This window comes from Amblyraja radiata, chromosome 19 (genome assembly GCF_010909765.2).
Source record: "Amblyraja radiata isolate CabotCenter1 chromosome 19, sAmbRad1.1.pri, whole genome shotgun sequence".
In the NCBI taxonomy this organism is placed as follows: Eukaryota; Metazoa; Chordata; class Chondrichthyes; order Rajiformes; family Rajidae; genus Amblyraja; species Amblyraja radiata.
The window spans coordinates 30,530,233-30,548,700 of NC_045974.1; the positions used below are offsets into that span (position 1 = coordinate 30,530,233).

Sequence of the window (18,468 nt, forward strand, 5' to 3'; positions counted from 1 at the left end):
TCAGGTGACTTGTCTTGGGCCAGCATGTCACGATCAATGTAATCACCTGAGCCTCTATGTTCCTAGAAGTATAAAGAGATTCAACATGTCAATGAATACTGTAACTTCTACAGTTGCACTGTCGGAAGTATCCTGACTGGTTGTATCATAGCCTGGTCGTCTGTCTGCAATTCTAATGTATGGGAAGACAAGAGCCGACAAAGGGTGGACAACTCAGCCTGGTTCATCACAGGTTCAACCCTCCCCACCATCAAACGCATCTACATGAGGTGCTGCCTCAAGAAGGCTGCATCTACCATAAACGATCCTGACTTTGTCTTCTTCTCACTGCTATTGTCAAACAGAAGGTAGTGAAGCCTGAAGTCCCACACCACCAGGTTCAGAAACAGCTACTTTCCTACAATCATCAGGTCTTGAATAGACCTGCACAACCCTAATCCTATTTAAGCAACAGAACGCTATAATACCATGGGCGTGTTTTTGCGATTGCATTTTGCACTAATGTCTTGTTATTTGCAGAGATTTTTATTTTACTATATTACAGACGTTACATGTAATTTTTATATAATTCATGGGTTTTTGTCATCTGTCTGCAATCAAGATGTTCACGTGTCCTGTACCTCATCGCACATGTGCGTATGACAATAAACTCAATGACTGGACTTGATAAATACTCAGGAAAATTGACTCTAATGGAAACAAAGGAGGGCTTTGGAAACGACATTCTGGTTTGATATGAGCAAGAATAAGTATTTTACCACACTACCCAATTTCAACTCAGGCTCCTTAGCTCAGTATTCATGCGCCAAGGAGACTTAGATAAAATATTCTTCTCAGTCTCCCTGTTGGGTAAAGAATTGCCGTTCAATGAAGCCTATGAGAAAATCAGGAGATGTAGACTGATCACAGACCTACTTGCAATTCAGTTTTGATCTTTATTTTTTATGCCGATCCTCCCTATGCTTGTGTGCAGATAATGGTTAACAAGTTGAAAAAAGTTAATTGAGAAATCTACTTTATATTGCATCAACAGGCCAAAGAGGCACTGGTTGTAAACCAAGAGAAGTGGCACATTTATGAGAACAAATTCACACATGGAATAATTAACAGTGAAGTCATGATCAGAATAGTATAAGAATGAATAAACAAGTCCATTATTTGATATTAAACCCAAAACATTAAACAGGTGTCAGGTATTATGAGGAGAAGGCAGGAGAATGGGGTTAGGAGGGAGAGATAGATCAGCCGTGATTGGTTGGAGTAGTAGAGTTGATGGGCCGAATGGCTTAATTCTACTCCTATCTCTTATGGCCTTATGACAAAGTGCTGGAGAAACACTGGTAAGGGAGTGGTATTTCAGACTGAAAAAGGGTCCCAACATGAAACATCGTTTATCCATTTCCTCCACAGATGCAGCCTGACCTGCTGAGTTCCTCCAGCACTCTGTGTTTTGCTCAAGATCCCAACATGGACAGTCTCATAAATCAGCAAACTGTTATCGATCATTGTGAATCAATGAACAGTGTTTCTCAACAATTACCATCTGGTGATCATAATCGTTTCTCAATAACTTTTGAGCAAGTCCGGGCCTACCTGTCTACTCGCAGCTGGCAAACAATGCTCAGGATATCGACCACTCCTTCATTTTTGAGCTGATGGCATCCAATGGTGAAGGCAATAAAGCAGCCAGTCCTTCCTATCCCAGCACTGAAAGGAAGGCAAATAAACCATGCCCGATCAGTCACCACTTTACTTAAAATGGCAAGCATTATCTACTCCTGATTTTACATTGAATCACTTTCATGTCTGAGGTCCCTGTGCGTAATCTCCTGGCATTCAAAAACAGGCAAATTATTTCATCCTTCATTATGATATTGTCATTGGATATCTAAACAATGCACAGAACAAAAGATTGGGCCGACTTTAACAGGTATACACGGTTTGGATATTTCCTGGAAGATTGAGGAATTTGAGAGAACCCTAGTTAAGGGCTGATTTAATTAAATAACTAAATTAATCTGCTCGTTCCCAGCCCTGTATGTGAACATTCATGGCCAGTAATCCTGTGGGGAATGAAGCAGTAATCCAACAGCTGATTCATTAATAAGACTTCAAGAACCAGACTCTCAGGGGACGGGGTATTCTAAAAATACTGCTTCCACTCATACCAATGTCATGGCTCATTCACAAAATCCCAGAGTGTGTGTGCGCGCTTTACTCAGTGTTACCCATAAGAAAGAATCTAATTGAAACTTAATTAACGAGCAACAATCTGTATGCATCTTTAATATTGGTCATATAATGTTTTAAATTTAGTTTAGTTTAGTTTAAAGATACAACATGGAAACAGGCCCTTTGGCCCACTGAGCCCACGCCGACCTTCGATCACCGGGGTTGGCACAGTGGCGCAGGGGTAGTGTTGCTGCCTTACAGCGCCAGAGACCTGGGTTCGATCCTGACTATGGGTGTTGTCTGTACGGAGTTTTTAAGTTCTCCCATGACCTAGTTGATTTTCCCCGGGTGCTTCGGTTTCCTCCTACATTCCATAGATGTACACATTGGTAAAAATTGTAAAATGCCCGTAGTGTGTGTAGGATAGTGTCGGAGCACAGGAATCGCTGGTCGGCGCAGACTCGGTGGGCCGAAGGGGCTGTTTCTGCGCGGTACCCCCAAGCTAAACTAAGCACCCATTCACACCAGTTCTATGTTATCCCACTTTCACATTCACACATTAGGGGCAATTTACAGAGGATAATTATCCTACAAACCTATAAATCATTGGGATGTAGGAGAAACCAGAGCACCTGGAGGAAACCATCAAGGTTACAAGGAGAATGTGCAAACTCCGCATGGACAGCAACGAAAGGGATCAAACCTGGGTCTTTGGTGCTGTGAAATAACTTACAATTTAATTACTATGCTCCTTTTGAGTTTTATTTTTGTTATATACAAACCTTGCTTTATTTTCATATTTTACCACAATTTCAATGACTGTAGAATGGATGCATTGAATAATTTCTTTGAGAAATAATAAAGAAATGTTCACTGCGGAGCAAGTGAAGGGAATGATGATGGAAGACTTTACCTGCAGTGCACCGCTATGGGTCCTCGGCCAGGTGAATTCTGTCTGCTCTCCTCCACCTTTAGCATGAGCTGCAGCAGCGGCTGAGCACTGTCGGGCGTCTTGTGGTCAGGCCAGGATTTGTACCAGAAGTGCTTTATGTTTTGAAATCTGCCTTCATGCTGATGAGAGAAGAGAGGGACACCTTAACTACCATTTTTGAAGGTAAACATTTCCGTTGAATTCGTCACATCTTCAACCCAAGCTATCACAAACGTTTGAAGCTATACCTTCCTCATTCATCCTTAGTTTAATATAAAGGCTTTATTATTGCTTGTTTTCATGTGTACACTGTGTGTGTGTGTGTATATATATATATACACACTTACACACACACTTTTATTTCTCCTTTATTATATCGTTTACAGAGTACTAAGTTTACATATTCTGTTATGCTGCTGTAGGTAAGAATTTCATTTTTCTGTCTGGGAAATATGACAATAAAGCACTCTTGACTCTTATGAATTGGCCTGATTTCTTTTTCTTGATGCAGAGGTTGACCAAGCAAATGAGAAAGCATATGGGGTTCTGGGCTTTATTTATAGCTCTCGAATACAACAGCAAAGATGTTATGTTGAACTTTTCCAAATCACTGTATTCACTCTGATTATGTCTTGTGTCCAATTCTGGTCACCGCACCACAGAAAGGTCCCAACTAGGGTGCGGAAGAGATAATAATAAAAGAACATATAGATAAGGGGTATTATTATTTGGATGAAGGGAAGATTCCCAATCGCCTGTGCTTTGCAGGCTGTTCCCAGGGAAGTACACTGAGATAAATGGCAACTTCTGCCAGAGATTATCATCTTGGTGAAGGATGCAAATGCACCTGCCAAAAATCTCCTGCTCTTCCTGAGCATGAAGCTGTCTGTGACAAACTGGTGCCAACGAGATACAGCACGGAAACAGGCCCTTTAGCCCACAGAGTCTGTGCTGACTGGCATCCCCATACACTAGCACTAGCCAACACCAGCAACAATTTTTACAATTTTACCAAAGCCAATTAACCTACAAACCTGTACCTCTTTGGAATGTGGAAGGAAACTGGAGAACCTGGAGAAAACCTACAGGGTCACGGGGAGAAAGTATCAACTCTGTTGTGGATAGCACCTATAGTCAAGATCGAACCCAGGTCTCTGGTGCTCTAAGCAGCAACTCTACTGCTGCACCACTGTGCCGCCCTTAAAATGTTGAATGTAAAGGGAGGCAATACAGGCAATGGCATGACCCTAAATGGCACTGATGTATAGATGGATCTAGGGGTCAAAGACCATAGTTCCCTGAAAGTGGCATCATAAGTAGCTAGACATAAAATGCTGGAGTAACTCAGAGAGACTTTCTGGAGAGAAGGAATGGGTGATGTTTCAGGTCGAGACCCTTCTTCAGACCCTTATTATTCAAAAGTAGCTAGAGTGATAAAGAAGGTGTAGGGTGTAGGGTCTATACTTGTTATTCATGAACTGTTTCCAGCCATTTTTACCTTAAGAGTAAGATCGCGGATGACGTAATGCTCACGTTCAGTAATGCTGTTCACAAGAACTTCAACTTGGCCATATATTCCACGCTTCTCTGGCCAATACAAAACACATTTCTGGAACAAACAAAAATTGAATGTTTTTATCATTCTTGATGTGTTCCTAACTTTGTTGACTGAAGGAGGCGAACACATCAACAAATTGATTCAACAGATGTCCCTTTCCATTAGTTATATATTGATATTGGAGTCTGAAAGTATTGCATCAATTTATTTTAATATTCCATTCTATTAAACAGAAACTATTTCAAATTCTTAACAATTTCCACTTCTTAATACCAGATACATTACTGGTTTGATTTAGTTGGTGGCAGCACCAGCACATATGCTAGGACAGAGGATTGTGAACTTGTAAACTACCGAAAGCTGCCCTCTCCCTGACCTCAGTGTTTGTAACATTAAGACAAGCCTGTTTTTGTGCTGCTTGTTTGTATGATTCAACGATTCTATGATTACCCCTCAACTCAGCTGTCCCGTAGCGGGTGCTGCATCTGCTCGCTTCATCACCTTGGCTCCTGCACCATCTCAATAGGTGAGTTCCAACACTTGCATAATTAAATTGAATAAACAAGTTAAGAGAAGAAAACTGAGCAGAGAGGAAAACAAAATTAAATTGTAAAATTGTAGTCTATGTTGTTGCACAAATATTTAGCTGCACTCCTTTAATATAAGCACACATGCACAATCAACTATCCAACTGGCAGCATTGATAAACTTCTGCTTCCTGGAACTGACTTTTCATTACCAGTCTCTGACAGTGACTCTAGTCAAAGGGAACTTTAAATGGGTGGGACCTTCACTTTGTAGGTCTTTGGGAAAAGTTTCCAAATTTTAAATGACTACGAACCAGCATTTTTTAGAATAAAACTTCTAAGGAGTGACATTTGTCTTCATTTGACCAGGCTACGTGATAAAGCAAACCTACTTAACTAATCTACCTGACAATCAGTGGCAAGACTGGATGAAATCAATATACACATTATGTTGAGGAAAGACACATGCTGCTGGAGTAACTCAGTGGGTCAGGCAGCATCTCTGGAGAACATGGATAGGTGACGTTTCAGGTCAGGTCTTTCTTCATACCTTACAGGGAGGGGGGAGGGGGGGGGGGAGAAAGCTGGGAGAGAGGAGGGCCAGGATAGAACATGGCTGAGAGTTGGGGAGCAGCAGGAATCACAGAGGGGGAACAACGAGCGAGGGTCTCACAGAACTCCCTTTGGAGAGAGAAGGTGAACTTCTTCAAAGCAGGCATCTCTTGAAGATATTTTGCAGTTGGAGCAGTTAAAATGCATATTTATTTTTCTCTTGACTTGGATCTTAATACATTTAATGGTACATACTAGAAATAATACAGTTATTTGTCTGGGAAACACATTCTTACTTGTCAGAACACATTTAACCCTTTCACTAGCACACATCCACAGCTGATTATATTGGTAAACCTTTTTAAATTTCGCAGAAACTTAGAGAAATTGTTCGTATTGGCGGTAGAAAAACAAACATTTTTTTTACAATCGGAAATGTACAACCCTGCACAAAGACATTATGCAAAGCCTTCAGTTAGGAATAAGATAACTATACCTTATGCAATAGCAGATAGACATAAAATGTTGGGGTAAATCAACGGGTCAGGCAGCATCTCTGGAGAAGAGGAATAGGTGACATTTCGGGCCGACCCTTCAACAGACTGGATGGGGAGTGATGAAGGGCCGCAACACGAAAAGTCACCTATTTCTTTTCTCCAGAGATGCTGCTTGACCCGCTGAGTTACTCCAGAATTTTGTGTCTATCTTCGATGTAAACCAACATCTGCAGTTCCTTCCTACAGATATACCTTTCACAACATATTTGACATTAAAAGCAAATGAATAGTAACTAATAAGAGTTACATAAATCTGTGTAGCATTGCCAGATGAATTTCTACATAGATTGCTTGACACAGCAATGCCACAGGCCAGAGGTGAGTGAACTATTTCTTCCATACACACTGTTGGATGAAATATTCTGTCAGGAACAGTCAGATTAAGCATCATATCAAAACAGTTTGCATGAACTGGTGCAACTTTCCCATATCACGGGCAGAATGAAAGGCAGATGGAACACTGTCTTCACCTACTGAATACATGGTACAATAAGTAGTTGTACATTCAAAGGCACGGACTTAGAGCAACATACAAAGGAACACATTTAAATGACAATTATACACGTCCTGGGAACGACCCCACAGATCCCCACTTTTATTTCAGTCCTATGCTTCCCATAGCTCTCACCTTAGCAGTGCCGAGTAGTGTTGTCTATCTTCTGAAATTTGATTCAGTGAACAGTATATTTTCATTGCAGGGTCTAATAGCTTTATCAGCTTTGAAATCATACTCAATGGTTCAGGCTCCTCCCTTTGATTATAATTTGATTTCATTGTTAACATTGCTCGAGTACCAGCAAATCCATCACTGTCAGCTGCAGATGATGAAGCAAATCAACTCCTTCTGAGACTCAGTGATAAAGGAGTTGCTCTGGTCACCAAAGCTTTCAGCTATCCTGAGAGTGTTTGTCTTGATCACCGACCAACTAAATTATCAACATTCAAAACTGGGCGGACAATGTGCTGAACGTATTCATTAAAACATATCCTATTTATTGTCTTATACAATGTTAGCCAAGCCTTATTGAGCTAATTATAACTTCTTTAGATCTGTCCAATCTAAAGGGCATTGTTAAAATTGTTTACTTAGGACTATATCTTGCATTAGAATCAGCTCAGTTCAATGACCACTGAAAATTACATTGAAAAATAAATCTTTTATTTTTCCTGAATTCAGGTTCCAGTTCTGGACCTGACAGTTCAACACAGAGCTGAGGAGAGTTCACAGATTAAAGTGTTGTCTTAATGCTGACCTCTTGAGCTGTAGCTCTGTGCCTGCTGAAATGGATATAAGGAGCTTGCTGCTAGTTTTGACAGATTAGAATTCCCCCAGTACTTTGGGCAATATTCATCTTTGAAACAGCACCAGTTTAACATGGTGTCCATTTTCCTTCGAGTCTGTGGAGTTCAAGCAAGCGTAAAAGAAAGTAACAGAAAGAAAAGGCTTGATTATATGGCTCCCTCTAGAGTGGATATAGATAAGATGGGGTGTACGACTTCAGATTCTTTTCAACTTTATTTAAAAGAGGAATTAGGTTTGTGAGAGGGTGGGGAAAGATTTTATAGGAACCTGATTGGCAATTTTTTATGCAAAAGGTGGTAGGTATATGAACGAGCTGCCAGAGGAGATAGTTGAGGCAGGCAGTAACACAATGTTTAAAACTAATTTGGACAGATACATGATAGAAGAGGTTTCATAGAAACATAGAAACATAGAAATTAGGTGCAGGAGTAGGCCATTCGGCCCTTCGAGCCTGCACCGCCATTCAATATGATCATGGCTGATCATCCAACTCAGTATCCCGTACCTGCCTTCTCTCCATACCCTCTGATCCCCTTAGCCACAAGGGCCACATCTAACTCCCTCTTAAATATAGCCAATGAACTGGCCTCGACTACCCTCTGTGGCAGGGAGTTCCAGAGATTCACCACTCTCTGTGTGAAAAAAGTTCTTCTCATCTCGGTTTTAAAGGATTTCCCCCTTATCCTTAAGCTGTGACCCCTTGTCCTGGACTTCCCCAACATCGGGAGCAATCTTCCTGCATCTAGCCTGTCCAACCCCTTAAGAATTTTGTAAGTTTCTATAAGATCCCCTCTCAATCTCCTAAATTCTAGAGAGTATAAACCAAGTCTATCCCGTCTTTCTTCATAAGACAGTCCTGACATCCCAGGAATCAGTCTGGTGAACCTTCTCTGCACTCCCTCTATGGCAATAATGTCCTTCCTCAGATTTGGAGACCAAAACTGTACGCAATACTCCAGGTGTGGTCTCACCAAGACCCTGTACAACTGCAGTAGAACCTCCCTGCTCCTGTACTCAAATCCTTTTGCTATGAAAGCTAACATACCATTCGCTTTCTTCACTGCCTGCTGCACCTGCATGCCCACTTTCAATGACTGGTGTACCATGACACCCAGGTCTCGCTGCATCTCCCCTTTTCCTAGTCGGCCACCATTTAGATAATAGTCTGCTTTCCTGTTTTTGCCACCAAAATGGATAACCTCACATTTATCCACATTATACTGCATCTGCCAAACATTTGCCCACTCACCCAGCCTATCCAAGTCACCTTGCAGTCTCCTAGCATCCTCCTCACAGCTAACACTGCCCCCCAGCTTAGTGTCATCCGCAAACTTGGAGATATTGCCTTCAATTCCCTCATCCAGATCATTAATATATATTGTAAATAGCTGGGGTCCCAACACTGAGCCTTGCGGTACCCCACTAGTCACTGCCTGCCATTGTGAAATCGAGGGATATGGGCCAAATGCAGGCAGGTGGGACTAGTGTAGATGAGGGATTTTGGTCTGCATGGTCAGGTTGGGAAGGGCCTCTTTCCATGCTGTGTGACTGACTCACAGAGGGATTGTGAGTGAAGTTTAAAAAGCAGTTGATCCATTGCGAATGATTTTTGAAATTAAATGCTTGGTATAAATGGACAAGAATCTTTTAAATAAATAAGAAATTTGCTACCTACATGAGTGAGGGCATGCTGGAAGGTCTAGCTTCATGTTTACTGTCTCTTCAGATTGCTGCCCACCTTTAATGAAAATGATAGCTCCTGCTGGGATATTGTTCTTCCCATTTCTCTCCCAAGTGTCTATTCTTCACCAGGGATCTCGTGCACTATGGGGACAATGGGGAACAAGCGTGGGGGAAGTGTTGTGGTGGGGGGGAGGGGGAGCCATCGTGCATTGTAACTTTGTCAGTGCTGTAGGTGGCTGCTATTTGTATACATTGTGTGTGTAAGCAAATAATCTCACTGTGCCTAGTCATGTGACAATAACGCATTCCTATTCCTAATCCACTATGTGCCAGCAGGATATGTCTTTGTCAGTCGCATTACTGACATCCTTCCCCAATGCATGCTTTCTTCTAGCAGTGATGGCAGCTTCTTTACTCCAACCTCATCCTCCACTATGCCCACCCCTGTTCCCAGACTCTCTAGTCAAAAATAATCTTGCCAGCTGCTGCACTCTTCCTTAGACAACCCAACTAAGCAGACATCGGGGATTGAACTAGAAGGGGAATTTTAATAAGGGCTGCTACTTACAGAAAGCTCCAGATCCTGCTGGAAGCAGCAGAATATGTGCTCTTATCACAGCTGGATTATAACCAACAGCTGTGACACCCGCTGATATTTAAGCATTAACCTTTAATTAGGAAGTGTCCCAAAGTGCTTCAAGTATGAATGAAAAAATAGTCATCAAACTAATTAGAGAAAGATGAAAAATACCATCTATCTTTTATAAGAAACCTCATAAACGTACCGTGCTCTCTACACCAAAAAGGTTATTAGCATCCTCAAAATGCTGGAGTAACAGCATTCCAGGTCAGGCAGCATCTCTGGAGAACATGGAAAGATGATGTTTCAGGTTGGGAGCCTTCTTCATTCTGTTGTTCTTTTGGTCATTCCAACATTTTGTGCCTAGCTTTAGTATAAACCAGCATCTGCAGTTCCTTCTTCTTATATTATTGATATCCTCCTGGTATTTAAATCCCTCCAAAGCCTTTTATCTTCTAACCTACAGCATGGCAACATCTTTCTCCAGCAGTGTAACAACGGAAGTCCACCCACTCCAAACAGACATCCATTCCTCTGTCTCCAACATTGCCTTCTTCTTTCTCGCCAACGCCAAGTCAGCTAGGGGTTATAGACAATAGTCAATAGACAATAAGTGCAGGAGTAGGCCATTCAGCCCTTCGAGCCAGCACCGCCATTCACTGTGATCATGGCTGATCATCCACATTCAGTACCCCGTTCCTGCCTTCTCACCATATCCCCTCACTCCGCCATCTTTAAGAGCTCTATCGAACTCTCTCGAAAGCATCCAGAGAATTGACCTCCACTGCCTTCTGAGGCAGAGAATTCCACAGATTCACAACTCTGGGTAAAAAAGATTTTCCTCACCTCCGTTCTAAATGGCCTATCCTTTATTCTTACAAAGGTACAAAAGAAAACCATAGAAAGCCTCTGTCACAGTTTGGTTCGGCAACAGCTTTCCCCAAGACCACAAGAAATCTCAGTGAATTGTGAATCACTCTGCCAGTCCGGCACTCTGACCAGACTCCCCTTCATCGACTCCATCTACACTTCACGCTGCATCAGGAAAGCAGCCAACATAATCAAAGACTTGTCCCATCCCGGTCATTCCCTCTTCTCCTCGCTCCTGTCCAGCAGAAGGTACAGAAGCCTGAAAGTGCGCACCACCAGACTCAGGAACAGTCTTCTCCTCTGTTATCAGGCTTCTGAACAGCCCTTCAATAAGTTAGAGTACTCTAACTCACCTCCACCCCATTGTGGACATTGGGCTCTGACTCTGGAACTGATGTGATACAATGCTGAGAACTATATACTGCACTCTGTATCTTCCCCTATGTTCTACATATTGTACTTGAGTTGGACTTGATTGCACAGATCCACCAACGACTTACCGTCAACTGGTGGTCCAGCCCCTCCTAAAATCCTTGAATTCCTGAAACTGTGGCGCCCAGCTCGGATGATGCGGTTGATCTCTGCCTCATCAGCTCGTCTGCACCGATCGGCGGGTCGAATTTGCCCCATGTGGCCCGGACTCTGGAACTCCGGCCCGGCTGGAGCTGGCAAATCCGTTCTCATAGCCGACTTACAAAGCAGACTTTGCGGGCTGGTATAAATTCATAAGTTCTAGGAGCAGAATTAGGCCATTTGGACCATCAAGTCTACTCTGCCATTCAATCATGGCATTCCCTTTCAATCTTTCACATCTTTCCCTCGCAATCCCATTCTCCTGCCTTCTCCCCATAGCACTTGACGCCCAAACTGAACAAGAATCTGTTAAACTCCACCACCACCATACCCAATGATGGCCTCCACAGCCGTCTGTGGCAATGAAATCCACAGGTTCACCACCCTCTGACTGAAGAAATTCTTCCTCATCTCCTTTTTAAAGGTACATCGTTTTATTCAGAGGCTATGGCCTCTGATTCTAGACTCTCCCACTAGTGGAAACATCCTCTCCACATCCACTCTATCCAGGCCTTTCATTAATTGGTAAGTTTCAATGAGGTGCCCTCTCATCCTTCTCGCCCTGTCAAGGCCGTGAAATCTGTTGGTCCAGCAAAAGGGATAATCTGGGATAATCTTCGAACGAAGAGTGCTGTAAAATCAGTGGTGGACCTGTATTTATGTATAGTATTGTCTGCTCTGTTTGGATAGCATGCTGAACAATGTGTATCACTGTACCTCGGAACACGTGACAATCATGAACCCAACCCGAGCTTGATCTCAGTTTACCGTTTGGTGGCAACCAGGAATGGTCATTGTTCCTCGGGAATGGGGTGTAGGTACCGCACCAATGTACTGGGGTCCCGGCAGAACCCCCCCCCCCCCCTCCGTCCGACGGTGGATTTCTCAGGAATTCTTCCCTCAAGCCCCTCCACCTTTATCCTTATTATAACTATAAAACTCTGATCTTGGATGTGTGTGTGTGTGTGTGTGTGTGTGTGTGTGTGTGTGTGTGTGTGTGTGTGTGTGTGTGTGTGTGTGTGTGTGTGTGTGTGTGTGTGTGTGTGTTTGTTTGTGTGTTTGCACATCTTCTCGAAAATATTCTGGTAGAGATTTACCCCCTGGAGTCCAAAATTGGTTTATCTGAAAATGTTGTGCTTTTTTTCTTAAGTTATTAATAAAAATGTTCACAAATCTGATCCAACTTTGAAATCCAAACGCCTGGTTTTCGCTCATGGCCTGACAATGGATCTGTCTGCCTGCCGTCTTCTTGCGCTGCGACTAACGTCACCTCCCACCCCTCCCCCCTCCCCCCCGTTGTTCAAAGGTCGCCCTGTCGACCCCCCCCCCTTTCTTTCCCCCCTCCCCCCTTTCTTCCCCCCCTCCCCTCTCTCTCTCTCTCTCGAGCTGCCATGCGAGCAGCTGAGCTGCCGACGCTCTTCGGCTCCTCGGCTAGTATTTCAAGAACATTCTTCAAATCCTTCACCAACGGTCATTCTCACTTTGTGATTGAAGCTTCATGCTGACTTCCAAATCTTTAAAGATAAGAGTCTGGTTGAACTTTTGGATTAACTTCGAAAATTTTAATACGTTAACGTTGCATCTATTGTTCTTTAAAACACTGTACTAATTTTAAAATTAGTTTAAGAACTAATTTCCCCTCCTCCCCCATCCCCCCCTCTCCCCCCCTCTCTCTCCCCTCCTCCCCTTCCTTCCCGCATCCCCCTTCCCCCCTCTCCCCTCTCTCCCCCCCCTCCCCTCTCTCCCCCCCTCTCTCCCCCCATTAGTGTGTGTGTGACGCCACAGGCTGCCCCCCTCCCACAACCGTGCGTTGAGGGGACGGGACCCAACGGGTCCCACTTGGTCTAGTAAACTTTAAAGTTCATATTTTTGATCTCAACTTGGCTTACGTTTCAGCTTGCATCCCTGTGAATGGCGTTGGATGTTTTCTGTGCTAAAGGTGCCTCCCCAATGCAATGTTACAGTATTTCACTGGAGAACTATTAGTCAGGAACAAATTTTCCCACTTGCTGTAAAGCCATTGCAGATCACTCCTTGTTTTAGACATTCCAAAAGCTCATCAGCAACTTATCATTTTGACATGGAAACTGTTACGTAATCTTGATCAAGAGCCAATAAAACCCATTATTGGCCACTCTTCTGAGTCTTTCAATATTTTCGTCCTACATTTGATCCTTCTAACTTTTGAACTTATTATCTGCTTTTCCATCCCTGTTTCTTCTTAGGGTGTGGTGTTCTTCCGAACATTGTAGCAAACAAATTTGTTGTAGGAGAAGGAATAGTGAGGGTTAATAACTAGTAAATAGGGATGTGGATTGTGCTCATGTGGTGACGGGGAACTGCAGACAAAGCCTGAAAATAGAGACATGGAATGCAGCAGTGAAGGCACCTAAGTTTCAAGAACTTAATTGATCATGTTATAGCGTACACCCATCATAGCAACCGAAAAATGGATCTTCTGTCAATGAAGTTAGACTTGTGGATAATCATCTTAGGTTTGTTACCAAATTTAAGGGCCTGTCCCACTTTCACGACTTAATTCAAAACCTCTGCCGAGTTTAAAGGACCTAAAACAAAAAATCAAGATTATGGTAATCTACGAACTCCTACGACCTTCCACGACTATGTTCACGAACTCCTATAAACTCCTACGAGTATGTCTACAAATTCCCACGACTATTTCGATGCCCTCCTTACGAGTAAAAAGTTGCAATTTCTTTCATCCCGACCATTTGTTTACTCGTGGACATTTTTTATCGGGCTGGAAAAAACGTCCCGACTTACCTGATGCCACGAGTACCTACGGCTAGCATAACGAGCCACTAATATATATCTACGAACTCCTACGACCTCCTACGGACCTGTTACGAACATTCTGCAAGTTTGAATCAAGGGGAAAACTCGGGAGAATTTGTGAATAACTCGTGAAAGTGGGACAGGCCCTTAAGTCTTTCTGTAAGTTCCATTCTGTAATCTCATTTTACTGCTAATCAAGTTTCTGTGTAATCTTGTCATCTGAGAATATAAATCCTGTCCCAAAGTTGCACTTGGGAGATCAGCTTTGACTGGCCTCCTGGTGTGCACCATTTAATAAATCACCTGTTACTTCAAACACCAACTCCGTGTGTCCTTTCCATTTTGCTCCTGCAGAATTCAATCTGCAGAACACCAGGCTAGCACAATTTTTGCTGTTGACAAAACAACACAGACTGAAGCAAGTGGCCACGTAAAAATAATTCCACAACCCCCTCCCCCTTTCTGTGAGTGAAAGCGAGCACTTGGATTATTTTTGAAAAAGGCAGACAAAATTGTTGAACACTTTTCTATCAATGGTCTATAAATATGTGACAGTTATTCTTTTTGATCTGCTCGCACAAACTAAGCTGAATTTGTTTTGTTAACGATGAGACTCTGAATGCTGATAGTCAGAAGGATCGGACGTCACATTCCCCTACAGTCCTTTAACACATAGTTAGCAATTATACAATTATAGAAAGGCACAGCACATAAATGGACCCCACACTGTCCATTTGCCCATGTTAGGCATATATCCCTCTAAAGCCTTCCTATCTATGTACCTGTTCAAATGCTTTGTAAATGTTCTATTAGCCTCTGCCACAGCACCTCCTCTGCTAGCTCATTGCAAATATTGACCGCCCTCCGTGTGAAAATAGTACCCCTCAAATCTGATCTTACCCTTTCTCACCTCAAACCCCTTTAATTCTAAACTCCCCTGCCCCGGATAAAAGATTCAGACTCTCCATCCTAGCTATGCTCCTCATAGTATCATAAACTCTCAAAGGTCATCCATCCCTCAGTCTCTTGTATTCCAGTGAAAATAAGACCAAGCTATCCAATATTTCCTTTTAACTACATCCCTCCATTCCAGGGAATATCTAGTGAACCTCTTCTGCACATTCTCTATTGCAACCTCATCCTTCCTGCACTGTGGTGACCTGGACTGTACATAATACTCTACATAATGTCTCACCAGTGCTTTATATAGCTGTAGCATAACATTCCAACTCTTATACTCATTGTCTCAGCAAATGAAGGCAAGCATACCCAATGCTTTTTTTTCACAATCCTTTTCACCTACGTTGCCACCTTCAGGGAGCTGTTGACATGGTCTCTGTATATTAACTGTCCTACAGTCAATGCCATCTACTCTGGATATCCTAACAGAATTTGACCACCCAAAGCACATGACCTCACACTCGAATGGTTTCAATCCCGTTGCCCACTTTCCAGCAGTCGATGGCTTCCTGCATCTTTAACAACCCTGTAAGCTTTGGTGGTGCAACATCTCCAACTGCAGTTATTTCAAGAGGAGCAGAGAGTATTTCTAGCCAACTCTTAGCATCCTTTGTACAGATCATCTGGTCAGTAATCTCAAAGTTATTTGTGGGACTTTTCATGCAGAACTTTGTGTCTTTTGCAGCCGTCGTCGAAGTCGATCGTTGGTAGTCGAGGATGGGCCACGTGGGAGTCGGAGGACACGCCGCTGGGGACAATGGAGGACCTGGTCTGGGGGGGACCGCCGAGAGGGGGGGACCGCCGTGGGGGAGAACAAAGGAAGACCTGACACGGGGTACTTGGTAACTTTGTCAGCATCCATTATATGGTGTCTGTTTGCATACTTTGGGCATGAATGCAAAGAATTTCACCGTGACTTGTCACATCTGACAATAAATTATTAAATTCAATTTTTCATTTTCATTATCCTCGGATAAAATAGAATTCTGTTTTTTCAAGGAGAAAATTGAAAACCATTCCATCAAGTTACTGCAACTTCCAATGTTTGTAATGATTGAGTAACACAAATGCTGCAATGTTGGAATCTTACCTCATTTTTTTCTTTCAGTTTGGTTATCATGACAATCACAGGGCAATCCTCTTGCCAAACCATCCGCCAGAAGTCATTCACTGTATTGATCATAGGCCCTTGGGTTGCAATATAGGCCTTCTGTTGGCCACCATAACCCTGGTGAACAGATGGAAACACCAGATTATAATTCCAAATGAGTGTTGTAGCTATTCAAGGTAACATGCATTGTCTACCTATTCTTGAACCACTTCTTCTCTATGAGCATAGGTAGCAAGTCTTCACAAACTGTACCAAGTAATTCACTCATTTTTGTCCTGTGCTATTATCCGATTGAAACTCGACGTGAGAATAATGTGAGAAAGTGCCCGTAGTGAAGGAAACAAAACGTAACCGTAAAAACGCAGCTTAATATGCTTAATTTAAACAGTGGGGAAAAAAATCTAAATCAGAAAGTTAATGAAGAAATGGGAAAAAGATTCAGTTCCCTTCACCTTCCTGTCAGCTGTGTATGCTATTCTGAAGAACTCATTCCCTCTCCCTGCAGTAGGACTGGTAATGCTGAGGCCACTGCAAGCTCTGCAGGGAATTCTCACTGTAAAATATTTGAATGTAACATTTCTGCACGAGGTATGTCAATTGAACTATTTGTCAATTTCTTGACTTTTTGCAGGTCACCCAAATAGATCCAAGGACTGTACACACGCCGCCCAAATGTTCCATAAGCGCAGACCAGACTCCCCACCATTGGCTCCGTCGACACTTCACGCTGCCTTGGAAAAATAGCCGACATAATCAAGGACCTTTCCCACCCCGGTCATTCCTTCTTCTCCCTGCTGCTCCCATCGGGCAGAAGATGCAGCAGACTCAGAAACAGCTTCTTCCCCGCTGTTATCAGACTTCTGAACAGTCCTTCCATCAACAGGAATACAGTCCTGATTTTCCAAACCTACTTCAATGGACTTTTTCTGTTCTAATCTAGAAGCGATATTCTGCATTCTGGCATCATCTGATATGATTAAACAACACATAAACAAAATCTTCTCACTGTATCACGTGACTCGAATAAATCTAAACTCCAATTTTGCCATGCAAATATATTAACATGATCCACTCCGATCCACTAACTCACCCGGATGTAGTTGGCATTAATGTAGGTACTGCTAATGGGCTCCTCTTGAGTCTTTGGTATCAGGCACACTCTGCTGTGTGGATCTAAAATGGGATGTTCAAAATAAAAGAGAACAATGATTTGACATTATTTTAATTAAGTGTAAACTCAGGTTATAAAACCAATGAATGTATCATAATTCTCTTGTTACAAGATTATATTATCCACTTGAAAATCAAGATTTGTTGATCCAATTAGTGTGCGGCACGGTGGTGCAAGTGATAGTTGTGGATGGGGCAGGAAGTTTAAAAGGGTACGAGGTTTTTTTACACAGGGAGGTTGACATCTGGAACTAACTGCCAGAGAAGTTGGTGGAGTCAGATATAACCACTATGTTCAAGCGTCATTAAGACAGGCACTTAAATAAGCTAGGCATAGAAGGATATGCAGGCAAGTAGGATTAGGCTGCATGATGGCGCAGTGGTAGAGTTGCTGCCTTACAATGCCAGAGACCCAGGTTTGATTCTGACTACAGGTGCTGTCTGTGAGGAGTTTGTATGTTCTCCCCGTGACTATGTGGGTTTTTTCTGGATGCTCCGGATTGCTCCCACTCTCCTAAGATGCGCAGGTTTGTTGGTTAATTGGCTACGGTAATATTGTAAATTGTCAGTGTGTAGGATAATGTTAGTGTACCGGGATCATGGGTCGGCATGGACTCGATGGGCTGAAGGGCCTGTTTCCACGATGTATGTCTAAACTAAACTAAACTAAACGGATAAATGAACTTGAAAATCAGGTTTCTTTGATCCAATGAAGGGTTTTAGTTCTGAAACTTTAACACTTTTCCCATGGATGCTGCCTGACCTCATATTTCATATTTCTCATTTTTCCTGACAGCAAAAAAACAAGGTCATTCAGGCCACTGAGTCTGTGCTGGTCCACAGTGCGTTTCAATCAATCCCATTTTCCCTACTTGATCCACTGTCATTTATTCTCCCTCTTATGACCAGGAAGTTCCCACTAATTCCATCTCCACTCACGTTGGTTGGGAGGGGGGCGATTTATTCTGCTGACTCTTTCAAAGGTTTGTTCAGTAGTCAAAATAAAAATAAATATGTGTTCTGATAAAAACAAATGCAACAATGCGAACTAAATATCAATCAGTAAATCAGTTGCATTTAGATGGATCAACTGCGAGTGCTGTCTATTTCCCATTTATATTTTCA

At 42.7% G+C, this 18,468-nt stretch overlaps 1 protein-coding gene across 1 annotated transcript in view; it reads right to left on the minus strand.

The window, feature by feature from the left end:
- ptprr (protein tyrosine phosphatase receptor type R) overlaps nt 1-18,468 on the minus strand; it is a 189,340-nt gene that overhangs the window by 26,001 nt on the left and 144,871 nt on the right. The window contains exons 9-13 of the mRNA XM_033038171.1: nt 17,264-17,346; nt 16,153-16,290; nt 4,602-4,712; nt 3,086-3,243; nt 1,594-1,707 (exon numbers count right to left, since the gene is read on the minus strand). Coding sequence (XP_032894062.1) covers nt 1,594-1,707; nt 3,086-3,243; nt 4,602-4,712; nt 16,153-16,290; nt 17,264-17,346 — 604 coding nt within the window. The remainder of the gene's footprint in view (nt 1-1,593; nt 1,708-3,085; nt 3,244-4,601; nt 4,713-16,152; nt 16,291-17,263; nt 17,347-18,468) is intronic.